The sequence below is a fragment of the Chiloscyllium punctatum genome, chromosome 7, assembly GCF_047496795.1.
Source record: "Chiloscyllium punctatum isolate Juve2018m chromosome 7, sChiPun1.3, whole genome shotgun sequence".
Taxonomy (NCBI): Eukaryota; Metazoa; Chordata; class Chondrichthyes; order Orectolobiformes; family Hemiscylliidae; genus Chiloscyllium; species Chiloscyllium punctatum.
In genome coordinates this window covers 76,391,834-76,407,388 of record NC_092745.1, presented here as the reverse complement: position 1 = coordinate 76,407,388, position 15,555 = coordinate 76,391,834, and the positions used below count along the sequence as shown (strand labels likewise).

General features: G+C 41.6%; 1 protein-coding gene across 11 annotated transcripts in view; it reads right to left on the bottom strand.

Moving 5' to 3' along the window:
* Positions 1–14,659, bottom strand: part of sgip1a (SH3GL interacting endocytic adaptor 1a) — a 279,362-nt gene extending 264,703 nt beyond the window's left edge. For 4 of the 11 annotated variants that reach the window (XM_072574079.1, XM_072574085.1, XM_072574083.1 and 1 more), the window contains exon 1: positions 14,454–14,656. In XM_072574079.1, the coding sequence (XP_072430180.1) occupies positions 14,454–14,496 (43 nt within the window). In that variant the 5' untranslated portion in view covers positions 14,497–14,656. Of the gene's footprint in view, positions 1–14,453 lie in introns of all 11 variants that reach the window. The other 7 variants (XM_072574090.1, XM_072574091.1, XM_072574092.1 and 4 more) reach the window with 3 other exon arrangements.
* Between the last annotated feature and the right edge of the window lie 896 nt (positions 14,660–15,555).

Sequence of the window (15,555 nt, the reverse complement as noted above, 5' to 3'; positions counted from 1 at the left end):
ACCACTGGCATCTCACATGTCTGAAACACTTCCATGTGAAATAAACAAGGCAATGTGAGCTCTTGGGGCAAAAGGAGAAGAAATGTCTTGAAAAGGGAGAAAGATTTGGATTTCTAAAGCACCCTTCACTATGATATGATACCCCAAAGCATTTTACTGCCAAAGAAATACTTTCACATTCACATTATACTCACTGTTATAATGTAAGAAACATGGCAGCTAATTTGTGAGCACCAAGAGTCCACTAACAATAATCTGGTATTGTAATCTCCCTCCCAGGCTATAGTTGTGATTTGGTGTTCGTTCAAGGAATATGTTTGCAAACACACTCATAACAAAATAAATATTGTCGCTACCTATCACCAATATTTGTGAATGTGGATTGGCTTGATGTTATGAAGCAGATTGAGCATAGTGGGTGGGTGGGTGTGTGGGGGCGGTAAGTGTTGGCAAACACTTAACCCCACCCACAACCATGACGATCCATAGTCTGCATCTTTTAAATAGCTGTGAGTACATGCTTAAGAGTTGTGTATCTGATTACTATTAATTGTTAATGAAGTGGATTCCATCCCTGATTTGAAATGAATATTGTGGGCTCAATTTTACCACAGATCAGTTAAGTGCCAATTTTGGGGAGTTTCACCAAGGCTTTTGATTGAGCTACCTTATGGTGCTTACCTCATGACATGCACCACAATTCGATTGTTCCACACTCACATTATCTTCCATTCACAAGTGGCAGAAGAACTTGCTGCTGCCGGGACCTACTGGGATTTGTGCTTCTGGGAACATATTTAAAGTCCAGCTGTGTACTAAGGCAATCACTGCCAGCCAAGAACTTCACAGTTCATATAGTGGGAGAGGAATGAAAAACAAAAGCTTCTGACGGCACCTATGTGCACCTGTGACACTTTGTTACAAACAGATTCGTACTTTAGTATATTTAGTAAATAGATTGCTATCTTATGTCATCATCTGTCGAATTGACTGCCATTGTAACTGCAGCTACCAGAATACCAACTCCAGGGGCTACCCAGCCTGGGTACCTTGCCAGCTTAGAGCCCCGTCTAAGGGAATCCCACACTTTCCTTGCCAGTTCGTGTAGCATGACATCTTGTCATTGTTCAGTGTGGAAGCATTATAGAAACAGAGAAGATAGGTGTAAGAGGAGGCCATTCGGCCCTTTCAACCTGCTCCATCATTCATCACGATCATTGCTGATCATCCAACTTAATAGCCTTATCCTGCTTTGTCTCTATAAACTTTGATCCCATTCATCCCAAGTGCTATATCTAGCTGCCTCTTGAATACATTCAATGTTTTGACATCAACTACTTCCTGTGGTAATGAATTCCACAGGCTGACCACTCTTTGGGTGAAGAAATGTCTCCTCGTCTCTGTCCTAAATGGTCCACCCTGAATCCTCAGACTGTGCCCCCGGTTCAGGACGCACCCACCATCAGGAACAAACTCCCTGCATCTAGCCTGTCTAGTCCCGTTAGAATTTTATAAGTTTCTGTGAGATCTCCCCTCACTTCTCTGAACTCCAGTGAAGACAAACCTAACTGAGTCAATCTCTCTTCATACGTCAGTCCCGTTGTCCTCGGAATCAGCCTAGTAAACCTTCACTGCAGTCCTTCGAGAGCAAGAGTGTCCTTTCTCAGAAAAGGAGACAAAAACTGTACACAATATTCCAGATGTGGCCTCATCAAGGCCTTGTATAACTACAACAAAACATCCCTGCTCTTATGCTTGAAACCTCTCGCAATGAAAGCCAACATACCATTTGCCTTTTTTACCACCAGCATACATACCTTCAGCGACTGATGCACAAGGACACCCAGTCCCGTTGTACATACCCCTCTCTCAATTTACAACCATTCAGATAGTAACCTGCCTTCTTGTTTTTGCTTCCAAAGTGAATAACCTCACACTTACCCAAATTATACTGTATCTGCCATTGATTTGCCCACTCACCCAACCTGTCTAGCAGAACAGAGCATCTCTGCGCCCTCATCACAGTTCACTCTCCCACGCAACTTGGTATCATCTGCAAACTTTGAGATGTTACATTTTGTTCCCCCATCCAAATTATTAATACATATTGTGAATAGCTGGGTGCCTAGCACTAATCCCTGGGGCACTCCACTGGTTACTACTTGCCAATTTAAAAAGGACCTATTAGTTTCTGCTCTTTGTTTCTTCTCTTCCAACTAGTTCTCTATCCATCTCAGTACATTTCCCCCAATCCCACGTACTTTAATCTTGCACAATAATTTCTGATGTGGGGTGTCAAATACTTTCTGAAAGTCCAAATATACCACATTGAGTGCTTCCCCCTTGTCAACTTTACCAATTACATCTTCATAGAATTCCAACAGTTTGTCAAGCATGATTTTCCCTTTGTTAATTCATGTTGACTCTGTCTGATCCTGCCACTGCTTTCTAAATGCTCCACTATAAAGTCCTTGATAATGGTTTTGAGATTTTTCTCCACGATCGATGTTAGGCTTATTGGTCTATAATTCCTTGGTTTCTCTCTACCTCCCTTTTTGAATATCAGAGTAACATTAGCTACTCTCCAAAATACAGGGACTGTATCAAAGTCAATAGAATCCTGGAAGATGACCACCAATGCATCCACTACTTCTAGAGCACCTTTCTTAAGTAATCTGGGTTGTAGATTAACAGGCCCTGGGGATTTATCCACCTTCAATCCCCTCAATCTTCCCAGCGCCATTTCTTGACTAATATTGATCTCCCTCAGCTCTTCCCTCTCAGTAAATTTTGTATTCTCCAACATTTCTGGGATCTGATTTGTGTCCTCTTTTGTGAAGACTGAACCAAAGTATGTATTCAGTTGCTCAGCCATTTCTATATCCCTATTATATATTGTCCCATTTCTGTATGTAGGGGACATACATTTGTCATCATTAACCTTTTTCTCTTCATGTACCAATAGAAATTCTTACAGTCAGCCTTTTATGTCCCATGAAAGCTTACTTTCATACTGTATTTTCCCTTCTTAATCAATCCCTTGGTCCTTTTTGCTGAATTTTAAACTGCTGCCAATTCTCAGACCTATTATTTTTCTTGGCTAATCTCTATACTTCTTCCTTGGATCAGATGCTATCTCTAATTTCCTTTGTAATCCATGGATTGCTCCTCTTACCCATTTTGCTTTTGCACCAGATACGAATAAACAGATGCTGCAGTTCCTCCATGCATTCCATGAATGTTTGCCATTGTCTATCCACTTTCATCCCTTTCAGTAACTTTCCCCAATCTAGTAAGGCCAACTCACACCTTAAATCTTAATAGTTTCCTTTATTAAGATTCAGCATCCTAGTCTCTGCATCAACCATCTCACTCTTCACCTTGATAAAAAATTCTATCATGTTATGGTCGCTCATCCACAAGGCTTATCACACAGCTAGATTGACAATGATTCCCTTCTCATTACACAGTACCCAATCTACGATGACCTGCTCTCTAGTTGATTTCTCAACAAATTGGTCAAGAAAACCATCCCGCATACACTCCAGGAATTCTTTCTCTGTGGCATTGTGGCGAATGTGATTTGCCCAATCTGTGTGCAGATTAAAATCACCCATGATCACTGATATTTCCTTATCAAATGCATCTCTAAATTCGTGTTCAATGATATTCCCAACATTACTACTGCAGTTGGGGGTCTGTATATGACAACCACTAATGTTCTTTGCCCCTTGGTATTTCTCAACTCAATCCATATAGTCCCCACATTGTCAGAGCTAATATCCTTTCTCACTATTGTGTTAATTTACCCTTTAACCAGCAATGTCACTTCCCCACCTTTTCCATTTTGCCTGTCCTTCCTAAATACTGAATACCCTGGGACATTCAGTTCCCATTCCTGGTTAGCCATGTCTCCGTAATCCCAATCATGCATGAATATAAAAAATTGGAGCAAGAGTAGGCCATTTGGCCCTTCGAGCCCGTTCCGCCATTCAGAAGATCATGGCTAATCTTTCTGTGGCCTCACTCCATTTACCCGCCCTCTCACCATAACCCTTAATTCCTTTACTGTTCAAAACATTATCCATCTTAGCTTTAAAAACATTTACTGAGGAGGCCTCAACCACTTCATGGGGCAGGGAATTTCATAGATTCGTAACCCTCTGGGTGAAGACGTTCCTTCTCAATTCAGTCTTAAATGTGCTTCCCCTATTTTGGAGGCTATGCCTTCTTGTCCTAATTTTCCTTGCCAGTGGAAACATCCTCTCTACTTCTATCATATCTACTCTCTTCATAAGTTTATATTTTTCTACAAGACACCCGTCATTCTTCTAAATTCCAATGAATATACTCCCAGTCTACTCAATCTCTCCTCAAAAGCCAACCCCCTCAACTCCAGAATCAACCTAGTGAACCTCCTCTACACTCACTCTGGTACCAGTACATCCTTTCTCAAGTTAGGAGACCAAATCTGTGTGCAGTACTCCAGGTGAGGCCTCACCAGCACCCTATGTAGCTGCAGCATAATCTCTGTGCTTTTAAACTCAACCCCCTTAGCAATGAAGGGCAAAATTCCATTTGCCTTCCTAATTATCTGTTGCACCTGCAGTCCAACCTTCTGTGATTCATGCAGGAGAACATCCAGGTCCCTCTGCATAGCAGCATGCTGCGATTTTTTTACCATTCAAGTAATAGTCCTTTTTCCTGTTATTCCTAACAAAACAGATATCTTCACATTTATTAACATTATATTCCATCTGCCAGACCTTTGCCCAGTCACTTAAATTTTCTATGTCCATTTGCAAAGTTTCATAAAGGTTATCTCAGACTACAGCAGGATCTTGACCAGATGGGCCAATGGGCCAATGGGCTGAGAAGTGGCAGATGGAGTTTAATTCAGATAAATGTAAGGTGCAGGACTTATACACTTAATGGTAAGGTCCTAGGGAGTGTTGCTGAACAAAGAGACCTTGGAGTGCAGGTTTATAGCTCCTTGAACGTGGAGTCGCAGGTAGATAGGATAGTGAAGAAGGCATTTGGTATGCTTACTTTATAGGTCAGAGTATTGAGTACAGGAGTTGGGAGGTCATGTTGCGGCTGTACAGAACATTGGTTAGGCCACTGTTGGAATATTGTGTGCAATTCTGGTCTCCCTCCTATTGGAAAGATCTTGTGAAACCTGAAAGGGTTCAGAAAAGATTTACAAGGATGTTGCCAGGGTTGGAGGATTTGAGCTATAGGGAGAGGCTGAACAGGCTGGGGCTGTTTTCCCTGGAGCGTTGGAGGTTGAGGGGGTGACCTTGAGGGGGTGAGGAGGTTTACAAAATCATGAGGGGCATGGATAGGATAAATAGACAAAGTCTTTTCCCTGGGATCGGGGAGTCCAGAACTAGAGGGCATAGGTTTAGGGTGAGAGGGGAAAGATATAAAAGAGACCTAAGTGGCAACGTTTTCACACAGAGGGTGGTACGTATATGGAATGAGCTGCCAGAGGAAGTGGTGGAGGCTGGTACAATTGCAACATTTAAGACGCATTTGGATGGGTATATGACTAGGAAGGGTTTGGAGGGATATGGGCCGGGTGCTGGCAGGTGGGACTAGATTAGGTTGGGATAACTGATCGGCATGGACGGGTTGGACCGAATGATCTACTTCCATGCTGTTCATGTCTATGACTCTATAACTCTGTCTTAAATGCCTGAAACCTTGTTCTAACCCTCTGACCCTGAACATCCCAACCAGCCAATTGACACTTCAAATTCCCTGGTTTGAGATCTGACACTGCCCTTGAGTGTCTATAATGACATCTCCTGATTGATGACGGTTCTCCTTGACTTGACCGAGACTATGCCTTATTCGTTGGTTCAAGACATGTCCACTTGATTGAAGCAGCTGCAGTATGTTGCTGTGTAAGTGTTTGGCACATACTGTATGTGTGACATTGAAGTAGCATGATACTCAACCCTTGACTGATCTCCACTGACAACCATGATTAGCTGCCTGACTTTGTGTCTGCATTAAAAGATAAGGCAAGACTGACATACTGTTGGCATGTAAGTTCTAAAGAGGCGGCTAAGTTTAAAAAGACAGGGCAAGACAAAGCAAGGCAGAAATGCTGAGAACCTCCAATTAGTCACAAAGTGGGTGAGTGCTAAGAGTCAGCGAGAAACCCTGACAAGTACCCTGCTCTGATGCATCAGAAGACTGCCTGTGACTTCACTTAAAGCAGCTGGCAGCAGCATTACAGTGAAAGATGTCAGTGCACTCCAAAGTTCAGCACTGAAATGAGTAAGTTGAAGATGTGCCAAGATGATGTTAGAGTGTGTCCCATGCCAAACTGTCATGGAGGCTGTTGTTGCCTATGGAATGTCCCCTGAGAGATTGATGACTACTGACCTGGAGAAGTTCAGAGGAACAAGATACCTACTCTGATTTCCACGTCAGGAATTGTCACCATCTAGTTACTCCCCACCATATGGGAGAATAGCAAAGTGCATCTACACGAGGCAAGAATAGATAATAATGAGATGTTAATACATACAAACCAGTTTCTCTGTAATGATTCTGGCCTAAGTTGTGTATGCTTTCTCCATTCTCACTTAGTGTGACCATCTTTGTATCAGTGATTTTCTAATGCCTGTGTTTGACAATGGTGCATTAGGTGGACCAAGAAGTGGAAATTTATGAACCATTTACTTCTCATTAAAACATAAAAGTTTCTTGACCCATCTGTGTCGTCTAAGTAAGATTTAGTGACTTTGCAACAATATAATGTACCATTGTGTGACATGGACCCATGCCTATTGAAAATGAACTGAGATTGCTCAAAAAAATAATTACAGGCCCTGTGAGGAATCTGCACTGGATTTGGACTACATGCTTCAGGGAAAAGGACAACAATTTACTATGTTGTAAATGTGTTCATGTGTTCAATTGTAAAATTACAGTTCACATTCAGGGCTCACTGGGAAGTACAAAAATGTATCGTAATATTCAATAATACATAGTTCCAAAATCTAAACTAAGCTCTGTATCAGATGTAAATCCTATACTGGGTGTTACAGTTGGCTTGAATGAGAGAAAAAAGGGAATGAAACATTTTGCCTGGAAATATTCTGCTCAGTATTAATATCTAGTGACCTCTGCTGGAAAACTGGGAAAATAGGATCAGGTTCAGCTGTGAAGATTCACACATTTGGTGAATAACAAAACTAGAGCCCCAGTGAGTGAAACTGGCTTCTAAAATATTAACAAAACAGGCTTAATATGAGCAAATATAATTCAGCTTTTGTTTTCAATCAGTGGTTATCTCAGATAGCTTAAGTGAGCACCACAAATAACTGTTCCAATCTACCTCCAACCACTTGACTACAACCTTGACCATGTGACCACTAGTCGAGGGTGTGGTGCTGTAAAAGCACAGCAGGTTAGGTAACATCTGAGGAGCAGGACAATCGATGTTTCGGGCAACAGCCCTTCATCAGAAATCAGGATTCCTGATGAAGGGCTTTTGCCCGAAATATTGATTTGCCTGCTTCTCGGATGCTACCCGATCTGCTGTGCCTTTACAGCACCACACTCTCGATTCTGATCTCCAACATCTGCAGTCCTCACTTTGTCCACGTGACCACTACCCTAACTTTCTGGCTATCTCCCTGACTACCAGATTACCCACCTACTCATTCACTGATGAGAAGATTTGGACCTTCAAAAACGTACCTGAATACAGTAGCTACTTCCTGGAAAGGAGCTGGCTCTCCTCTTTTTCAATCTCTTCTTTCACCTGATGGCCTTTCCCTTGGAAGGTTGTGCTAACCTTTTACCGCTTCAGCTGAGACTGGAATATCCAGTTGAAAGTTGCAAAAGGTTACCCGGCAGAAATCTCCACAGCAGCATCAATGTTGATCCCAAACAGAAGCCCTTCTGTGCTTTGACCTCAAGTGTCATTATAATACATTGATTGGAAAGATGTGAAAAAAATACATTCATCAAACAGAGCTGTTCTTTTAAACTTCCTTTGTACAAAGTCACTCAATTCAGCCTCAAGATACAATTTGGAGAATTTTGTTCAATTGGTATTTCAAAGGTCCTTTCTCCCTTTCTCTCGCTTTTAGCTGGGTGAGGAGACCAGCTACTGTTAGCTCACTGATATCCCCTTCCAAGCAACCACACTTTGAGCTATGATATTAAGTAATATCGTGCTGTTTTAATATGAGGCACCACTGTGATCATTTCTTACTCCTTAAATCAATGTCCATCTGTGGACATTTTGCAATTCATTACTGAACAGTGAACAGGAGTAGAATGCCCCACCATTTCTCCCCTACTGTGTTTCCTTTTACTTTACAAGTTCAAAATACTGAGCAGTTGCTATTAATGTGATTAATCAGGCTAGCATAAATCCTGGGACCTCTCTAGCCTTCATGGTTCATTTATACAGGTTGTATAGTTACCTGCTTTTTAAAGGAAGCATAGTTTGATTATTGGAGATATAGAGAGAAAAGTATTGAGTACATATATAAAATCAATCTTGTTGAAGGAAAGCAGGTAAAGTTTCAACATGCTTTCAGAGGATCATGACATTAGATGACAAATACTGGACATAGTCTATTTAAGGCTCTGCTCTACACACATTGGAATATGGTGTCCATTCAGGTTCGTGTATGTCTTAGGATCCTGAAATTCTTCATGGCTTGTTGAAAACAAAATTACTAGATGAGATCCAGCCTTGGCTCTTTCAGTTATCAAGATAAGAATTATATCCATATTAGATTGCAGCTGTGGCAGCATGGTGGCTCAGTGGTTAGCACTGTTACCTCATAGTGCCAGGGACCCAGGTTCAATTCCAGCCTCAGGTAACTGTCTATGTGGAGTTTGCACATCTCAGGGGGTTTCCTCCCATAATCCAAAGATGTGCAGGTTAGGTGAATTGGTCATACTAAATTGTCCTTAGTGTTAGGTGCATTAATCAAAGGGATCATGAATCATTAATCAAAGGATTACTGTTCAGACAATCGGTGTAGACTTGTTAGGCTGAAGGGCCTGCTTCCACACTGAAGGGGAATCTAATCTGTGGAGAAGGCAAAAGCTTTTCTGGGTTAACAGCTGGACTCAATTCAGTTGAATGTTATATTCCAATGAGTCTCCATCGTCTGGGTCAGAAGACTGAAATAGAAAATTGATGCAGGCATTTAAAATTGAAGTTAGTATATTCTTGACGGTGAGACAAGGAAGATAATGTGTGAGAGAGAGACTTGTGCACAAGAAGTATTAGTTTTCTATATGCACCTTGTCAGTGCCACTGTCATATGTCTCAGTGGTGTTTAGGCTGTTGATTGCTAATGTGTGAGTTCTTAGCTCTGATTCCTGTACATCCTGATATCTAACTATATTGTTAACAAATCAAAAAGCACAAGGCCTCACCTATTTTATAAAGGAATATCAACATTCAATACATGGTGTTAGCAGTGGTAGAGGTTGTTGAAAACAACTTCTGCTTTTGGTAAACACATCCATAGTCCATAAAACTCCAAAAACAGTTACTCAATAACTAAACAATGCTAAAAATGTTGTCAGACCAGCCTGGAGACAACTAAAACTTTGTGATGGAGTTCAACAAGATGACAGAGCTACAGCATATGGTGACACTTAGTGATTGGTGAAGAAATGTAGACAGAAACAAGATGACATCATGCTAATGAAGTTCCCTCAGTGTCATCAATTCCACATGAATGTTCCCTTTGAGTAAAACAAAAAGCTGAAAAAACACACAACCGTACAATACAATCCTGCAAAGCTGAAAGCTGCAATTCCCATTCTAATGCCAAAAGAGATGCTCAGACTGTGATACTATTCCTAGGCTATCTAAATGTAACATAAATGATGAATGTGCATTATGTTTACTTGAATCTCTGGTGTGTTTATTCTCAGCTAAACCAGTACAAATAGAACATAGTAATCCTCAGAGACAGCCTGTGCCCTGAGTGTACTGGGCAGAGTGCCTCTGGGCCTATGGCTGTGTAATGATATCCAGCTACTTGGGTTTATTTGCACGTTGAGCTCATAGAGGGACAGCTGTAATGACAGCCCCTTTTTGGTCATAAAAAAATCACATATACATAGGGTAATAGAAAAATTAGTTATACAGAGATAGGGATTAAAAATTTACAATTATGCAAGTCTAGGAACGCCTGTGCATCATTCATTATTGTACCTCCACTCCATATTTATACACCTGCCAAAGTAGTTTAACCCACCACCAAAAACAATAGCAAACCCTGCCAACAATCATCACAAAAACAGAAATTACTGAGAAAACTCAGAAAGTCTGGCAGCATCCATGGAGAGAAAACAGGATCTGACAAAAGTGGACTGGGAGAGCTACTTGCAGGAAAATCTATAAATCCTTCTTCAGTACTGATTGTAGTAGGAAAAGGTTTATATATATGCTGAAGATGAGGTGGGGGGAGGGGAAGGAGTAAACAATAGGTGGAGATGAAAACCAGAGAGAGAGTGAGAGAGAGAGAACAGACTGGACAGTTAAAGGAATGAGAAATAGTCAGCCTGGGAGAATGAATAGCTGCTACTGGGGGGCATTAGTGCCCGGCAATGGTTGGTTGTGGTGTCAGCTCATGTGACGGTAGGACCTGGTATGTGGGAGTTGGGGTAAGGACATGGGATAAGGACATGGGAGAAGGTGCTCATGCCATAAAGTTATCAAACTCGATATTGAGTCCAGAAGACTGCAGGCTCTCCAAGCGGAAAATGTGGTGCGGTTCTTCCAGCTTGTGCTGAGCTGCGCTGGAGCATTGCACCAAGCCTGAGACAGAGATGATGGCCAGGGAACATGGTGGTATGTTGAAACAGCAGATAACCAGAAGCTCAGGGTCATTTATTTTCAGGCAGAACGTCGGTGTTTTGCAATACAGTCATTTAGTTTGCATTTCATCTCCCCAGTGTAGATGAAACCACATTATGAGCAGCAAATATAATAGACTGGATCAAGTGAAGTGCTGGTAAATCGCTGTTCCACCTAGAAGTTATGTCTGGACGTGGTGAGGAGGGAGGAAGTGAATGGGCAGGTGTTACACCCTCTGCAATATATGGGAAGGTGCCGTGGAGCTGTGGGGTGGTACTGGGAGTTGAGGAGAAGTGGACCAGGGTGTCCTAGAGGGAACAGTCCCTGTGGAAACCTGACAGGGGAGGGGAGAGGAATATATCTACTGGTCACATCTCGCGGGAAGTGGCAGAAATGGTGGCTAAAGATCTTTTGGATGTGGAGGCTGGTAGGTGGTAATTGAACTCCGGGGGACCCTATCACTGTTGTGGGAGGAAGAGGATGGGTGAGGGCCGAAGTGAAGATGTGTTGGACATGCCTGAGGGTCCTGACGAACCCAGCATTTGGAATCCTTGGTTGAGGAAGAAAGTGGACATTTCAGAAGCTCCCTTGTAGAAGTTGGCATCATTGGAACAGATGTGGTTTGGTGTGATTATTTTGTTCCTGCTGCAATATTATTGGTCCCATTGCAGCTCAAGGTCTTCATCTACTCTGTCTATCCCTTTAAAAATTTTCTAAAGTTTGACAAGATCACTTCGTATTCTGCTAATCTTCAGTCTTCTCAACTTCCCCTTTTGGGCCATTCTCACCATCACACAGATCAATCTGATGTACCACCATGGCACTTCCTCAATGCTAAGTACAGCCTTCCTTTGGCAAGGGGACCAGAACTGCACATAATACTCCTGGCCCAGTCTCACCAGTGTTCTATATAAATGGAATAGATATTTTTTCTAAGACCGAGGAGTATTTAATACAGAAGCACTTAGGTTTCAGTGATGGTGTAGACAAGTTGATGGTGCGTATATGACTTCAGGGAATTCAAAATATTTTGCTAAACCCGTTAGTATATTGGACGTATTCATTTTAATCTTAGTTCACAACCCCACCATAAATTTTAGTGAATTCTGCTTTCAAAATTATGCTTAAATACATCATCCTATCAGGCCAAAAAATCTATTGTGTTTTAGAAACCCTCTTATTGACTCTGTAGATGGATCCCTTGATAATATCATCTGCAAACATAAAAACTTATGGGCCCACTTTAACTGTGCCATCACCATTATCCTGAAGACTATAACAGTTCAATCTGAGATGAAGTGTTGCATGAATTTTCCAATACAATCATTTTAGCAAAAGTGTTCCACTTCATTGACTACATTGGATCTAAAATCAAAATAAGGAATTATTTAGGAGTCTAGAGGGGATATTTCATACATATAAGGTTTTTAAAACGAAAGCAACTGAGTCAAGCAGTGAAGGAACAAAATTAGCATGGCAGGAGGGAAGGAATGGACAGATGAAACAATTGGATATTGAAATGTCAAAGCTTACCATATGATATTTTTTAAGGAATTTAATGGAATGGCAAGAGGCAGAAATGTGTAGTGAAATTGTTTTCAACTTTCTTATTGATTCATTATTGGCAATATTAAAATTCACTCTTATCATGAACTCAATCCTAATTCAGAAACCTAGGGCTCAGAAATTACTGGGATTAAGGAAGGTAGAAGCCTAATTGCTACATTTTGGGTGGATTTTGCCAAATGATCAGAAGCCCAGCTCCAATGTGATTCATCCCTGAATACTGATGAGAGGGTCTAGAACATAGAAAACATAGAAACATACAGCGCAGTACAGGCCCTTTGGCCCTCGATGTTGCGCCGATCCAAGCCCACCTAACCTACACTAACCCACTATCCTCCATATGCCTATCCAATGCCCGTTTAAATGCCCATAAAGAGGGAGAGTCCACCACTGCTACTGGCAGGGCATTCCATGAACTCACGACTCGCTGAGTAAAGAATCTACCCCTAACATCTGTTTTTTTTAATTAAAAAGGTCGTGTTGAAGGAGCCGACACCGCTTTATGACTAGCTCCTTGTTCAGTCAGGGACCCCGCACACTCTGCTCCTGGGTTAAGCGGAACTTGGGAAGCTGTTCCTGGAAAACCCGGTGTGGATCCAGCAGACTCCTTTCCCCAGACACACTCACTCCGTGGTTTCAGAGCTTCCCCTCTCTGCAGCTTCTGCACCATTTGGTGTTCATGTTACAGACCCAGATGCTGTAACTAAGTCCCCAGGCTCCACCCAGAGTTGGGTCACCAAATCCTCAGGTCTCCCTGAATCTGAGCTTCTGCCATTCAACCCACTTACAGCAGAAACACGTGGATTGGCCTTTTCTTTTGTGTCTTTGAAAAGCTGCAGCAGAATTGGCGGACAGTTGGCTCAGACGCCAAATCATGACAAGGATTAATCATGGACAGAATCAGTTACCCTTATCAATTGTTGGAGAATGATACAGTTGGTAACCAAAGAAAGTGAAATAAAAATCCTGAACTTGGAAGAAGATCTCTAGTTAAGCAAAAGCATACCTCAGAAAAGCAGATCAGATCTGGCCATACAGTGACCTACTTCTGTGTGCAACCTTGGCTGTACAAATAGAACATAGAACATAGAACATAGAACAATACAGCACAGAACAGGCCCTTCGGCCCACGATGTTGTGCCGAACTTCTATCCTAGATTAAGCACCCATCCATGTACCTATCCAAATGCCGCTTAAAGGTCGCCAATGATTCTGACTCTACCACTCCCACGGGCAGCGCATTCCATGCCCCCACCACTCTCTGGGTAAAGAACCCACCCCTGACATCTCCCCTATACCTTCCACCCTTCACCTTAAATTTATGTCCCCTTGATTTATGACCCAGGATTTGAGACAATTTCCATTGTGAGTCAAAGGTGGGCAAGGGAACCATTCACTTGCACTTACAACAGTCCAAAGACCCTTTGAAACCATAGCTTGCAACAGGTAGAGAGCTGTTGTAAGAGAGCTGCAGCATCTGACTGAGATAAGGTCATCTTGAATTTAAAACAGACTCACAGAATAGCGCATCCACTACTTTCAGCAAAGTTCACTAAAGGCTATTTCTATATGCAGATGAGAGCTGACCACTACTTCAGCACAACTTGTATCAAACCTGAGCTCTAAGTTGTGAACTGGTTGGGATCTTGAATATGTTTAAACAAGAGCTATAAATCTGCATTAAAATTAATAGCTTTAAATGTATGAAGAGATAAAAATTCATAACAAACTGACAATTGAATCAAACTATTTCAGTAATTTATCATATACATTTCTTATAAAAATGAACAAAGTGTGAAAATTACACAATGAACAAGTGGATTGTTTGAGATTTAAGATGAAGGATGAACAAATGAATCAGGAGAGAGAGTGAGCAGGGTGAAACAGGCAGTACTAGAAGTGAGGCTGTGCAATAAATAGCTGAGAAACAACTTCACATCGGCTGCTGAACAATTAATTCAAGATGTAACATTTCATCATGTGCTTCCAAGGTGACCTCCAAAGATAGGAAAGAAAATGTTAATCTCACCTGCTACTATTTGTAACCAACTGGAGCAGAGCTGTTCCGCCATTTATTTCAGTAGATTCACCTTTTAGATCCTATGCTGTCGTTAAATATTTTCACGAACCAAGGAGTATAGCATACTGCAGACACACATACTCTGCAAATAAACACCACAGGTAAAAAATAGAGAATTAAGGTGAAAGGCTTCTTAGTGATAATACAGCTCTAATGTAATGACACAAGGCTGCAGGCAGCAGATTTACTGTGAGCCAGGGCCACTCAGAAGGTGACTCCCCTTTTCCCGATTGAGTGATGTGGCTTCAGCACACAAGGGTACAACGTTTCCTGCCTGGGGAAATAAAATAGGAATTCTACAAATGGACTCCCCCTCCCCCACTTTTACATTTTGCAATTTAAATTGCTTTCTCGAGAGTCAAAAGACCATAGAGAACTTCAGATTAAATTTGATCTGAACAAGCTAGAATTTCACCATTAACCAGTATCAGACAAATCACATTGATATGAAGTCAATCAATATTATTACTTTCAATAGTATGATTACATATTTAGCATGATTACATTTCTTGGGGATTGGTTAGCTCAGTTAGCTGCTTTAAAATGCAGAGTGATGCCAACAGCATGGGTTCAATTCCCACAGCAGCTCAGGATACTGTGACAGATCCTCCTTCTCAACTTCTTCCCTTACTTGAGGTATGGTGACTGTCAAGTTAAATCACCCGCACTTGTGTGTATGTCCTCTCTCATGGGAGAACAGCTGGTAAGACAAGAGCAACTTTCTTCTAATGAGCAGGTACAGTATTGAAGTCACTTTCAGACCTATCTAACTGAAATATGTTGCCATTTAATTAAAATCTATTAGCAGTTTTCATACAAAGACAGCTCTTGTTGTGACTGTCACCACCAGGTAGTGCAAAAAATGCATATGTACTCTATCAGGATGCCCTCAAATGAAAGGCAACCGTCTGTGATAATGGATCCTTGTGAAGTTAGTCATGATGCACTAACCCAGTAACGAGAAGCCTTAGTAAATCTCTTAATGATTCTTTGACAGTTTCAATGAGTTTCTGCAGTTTCAGGCATATTTCTCTCCACTTTTCACAAACCC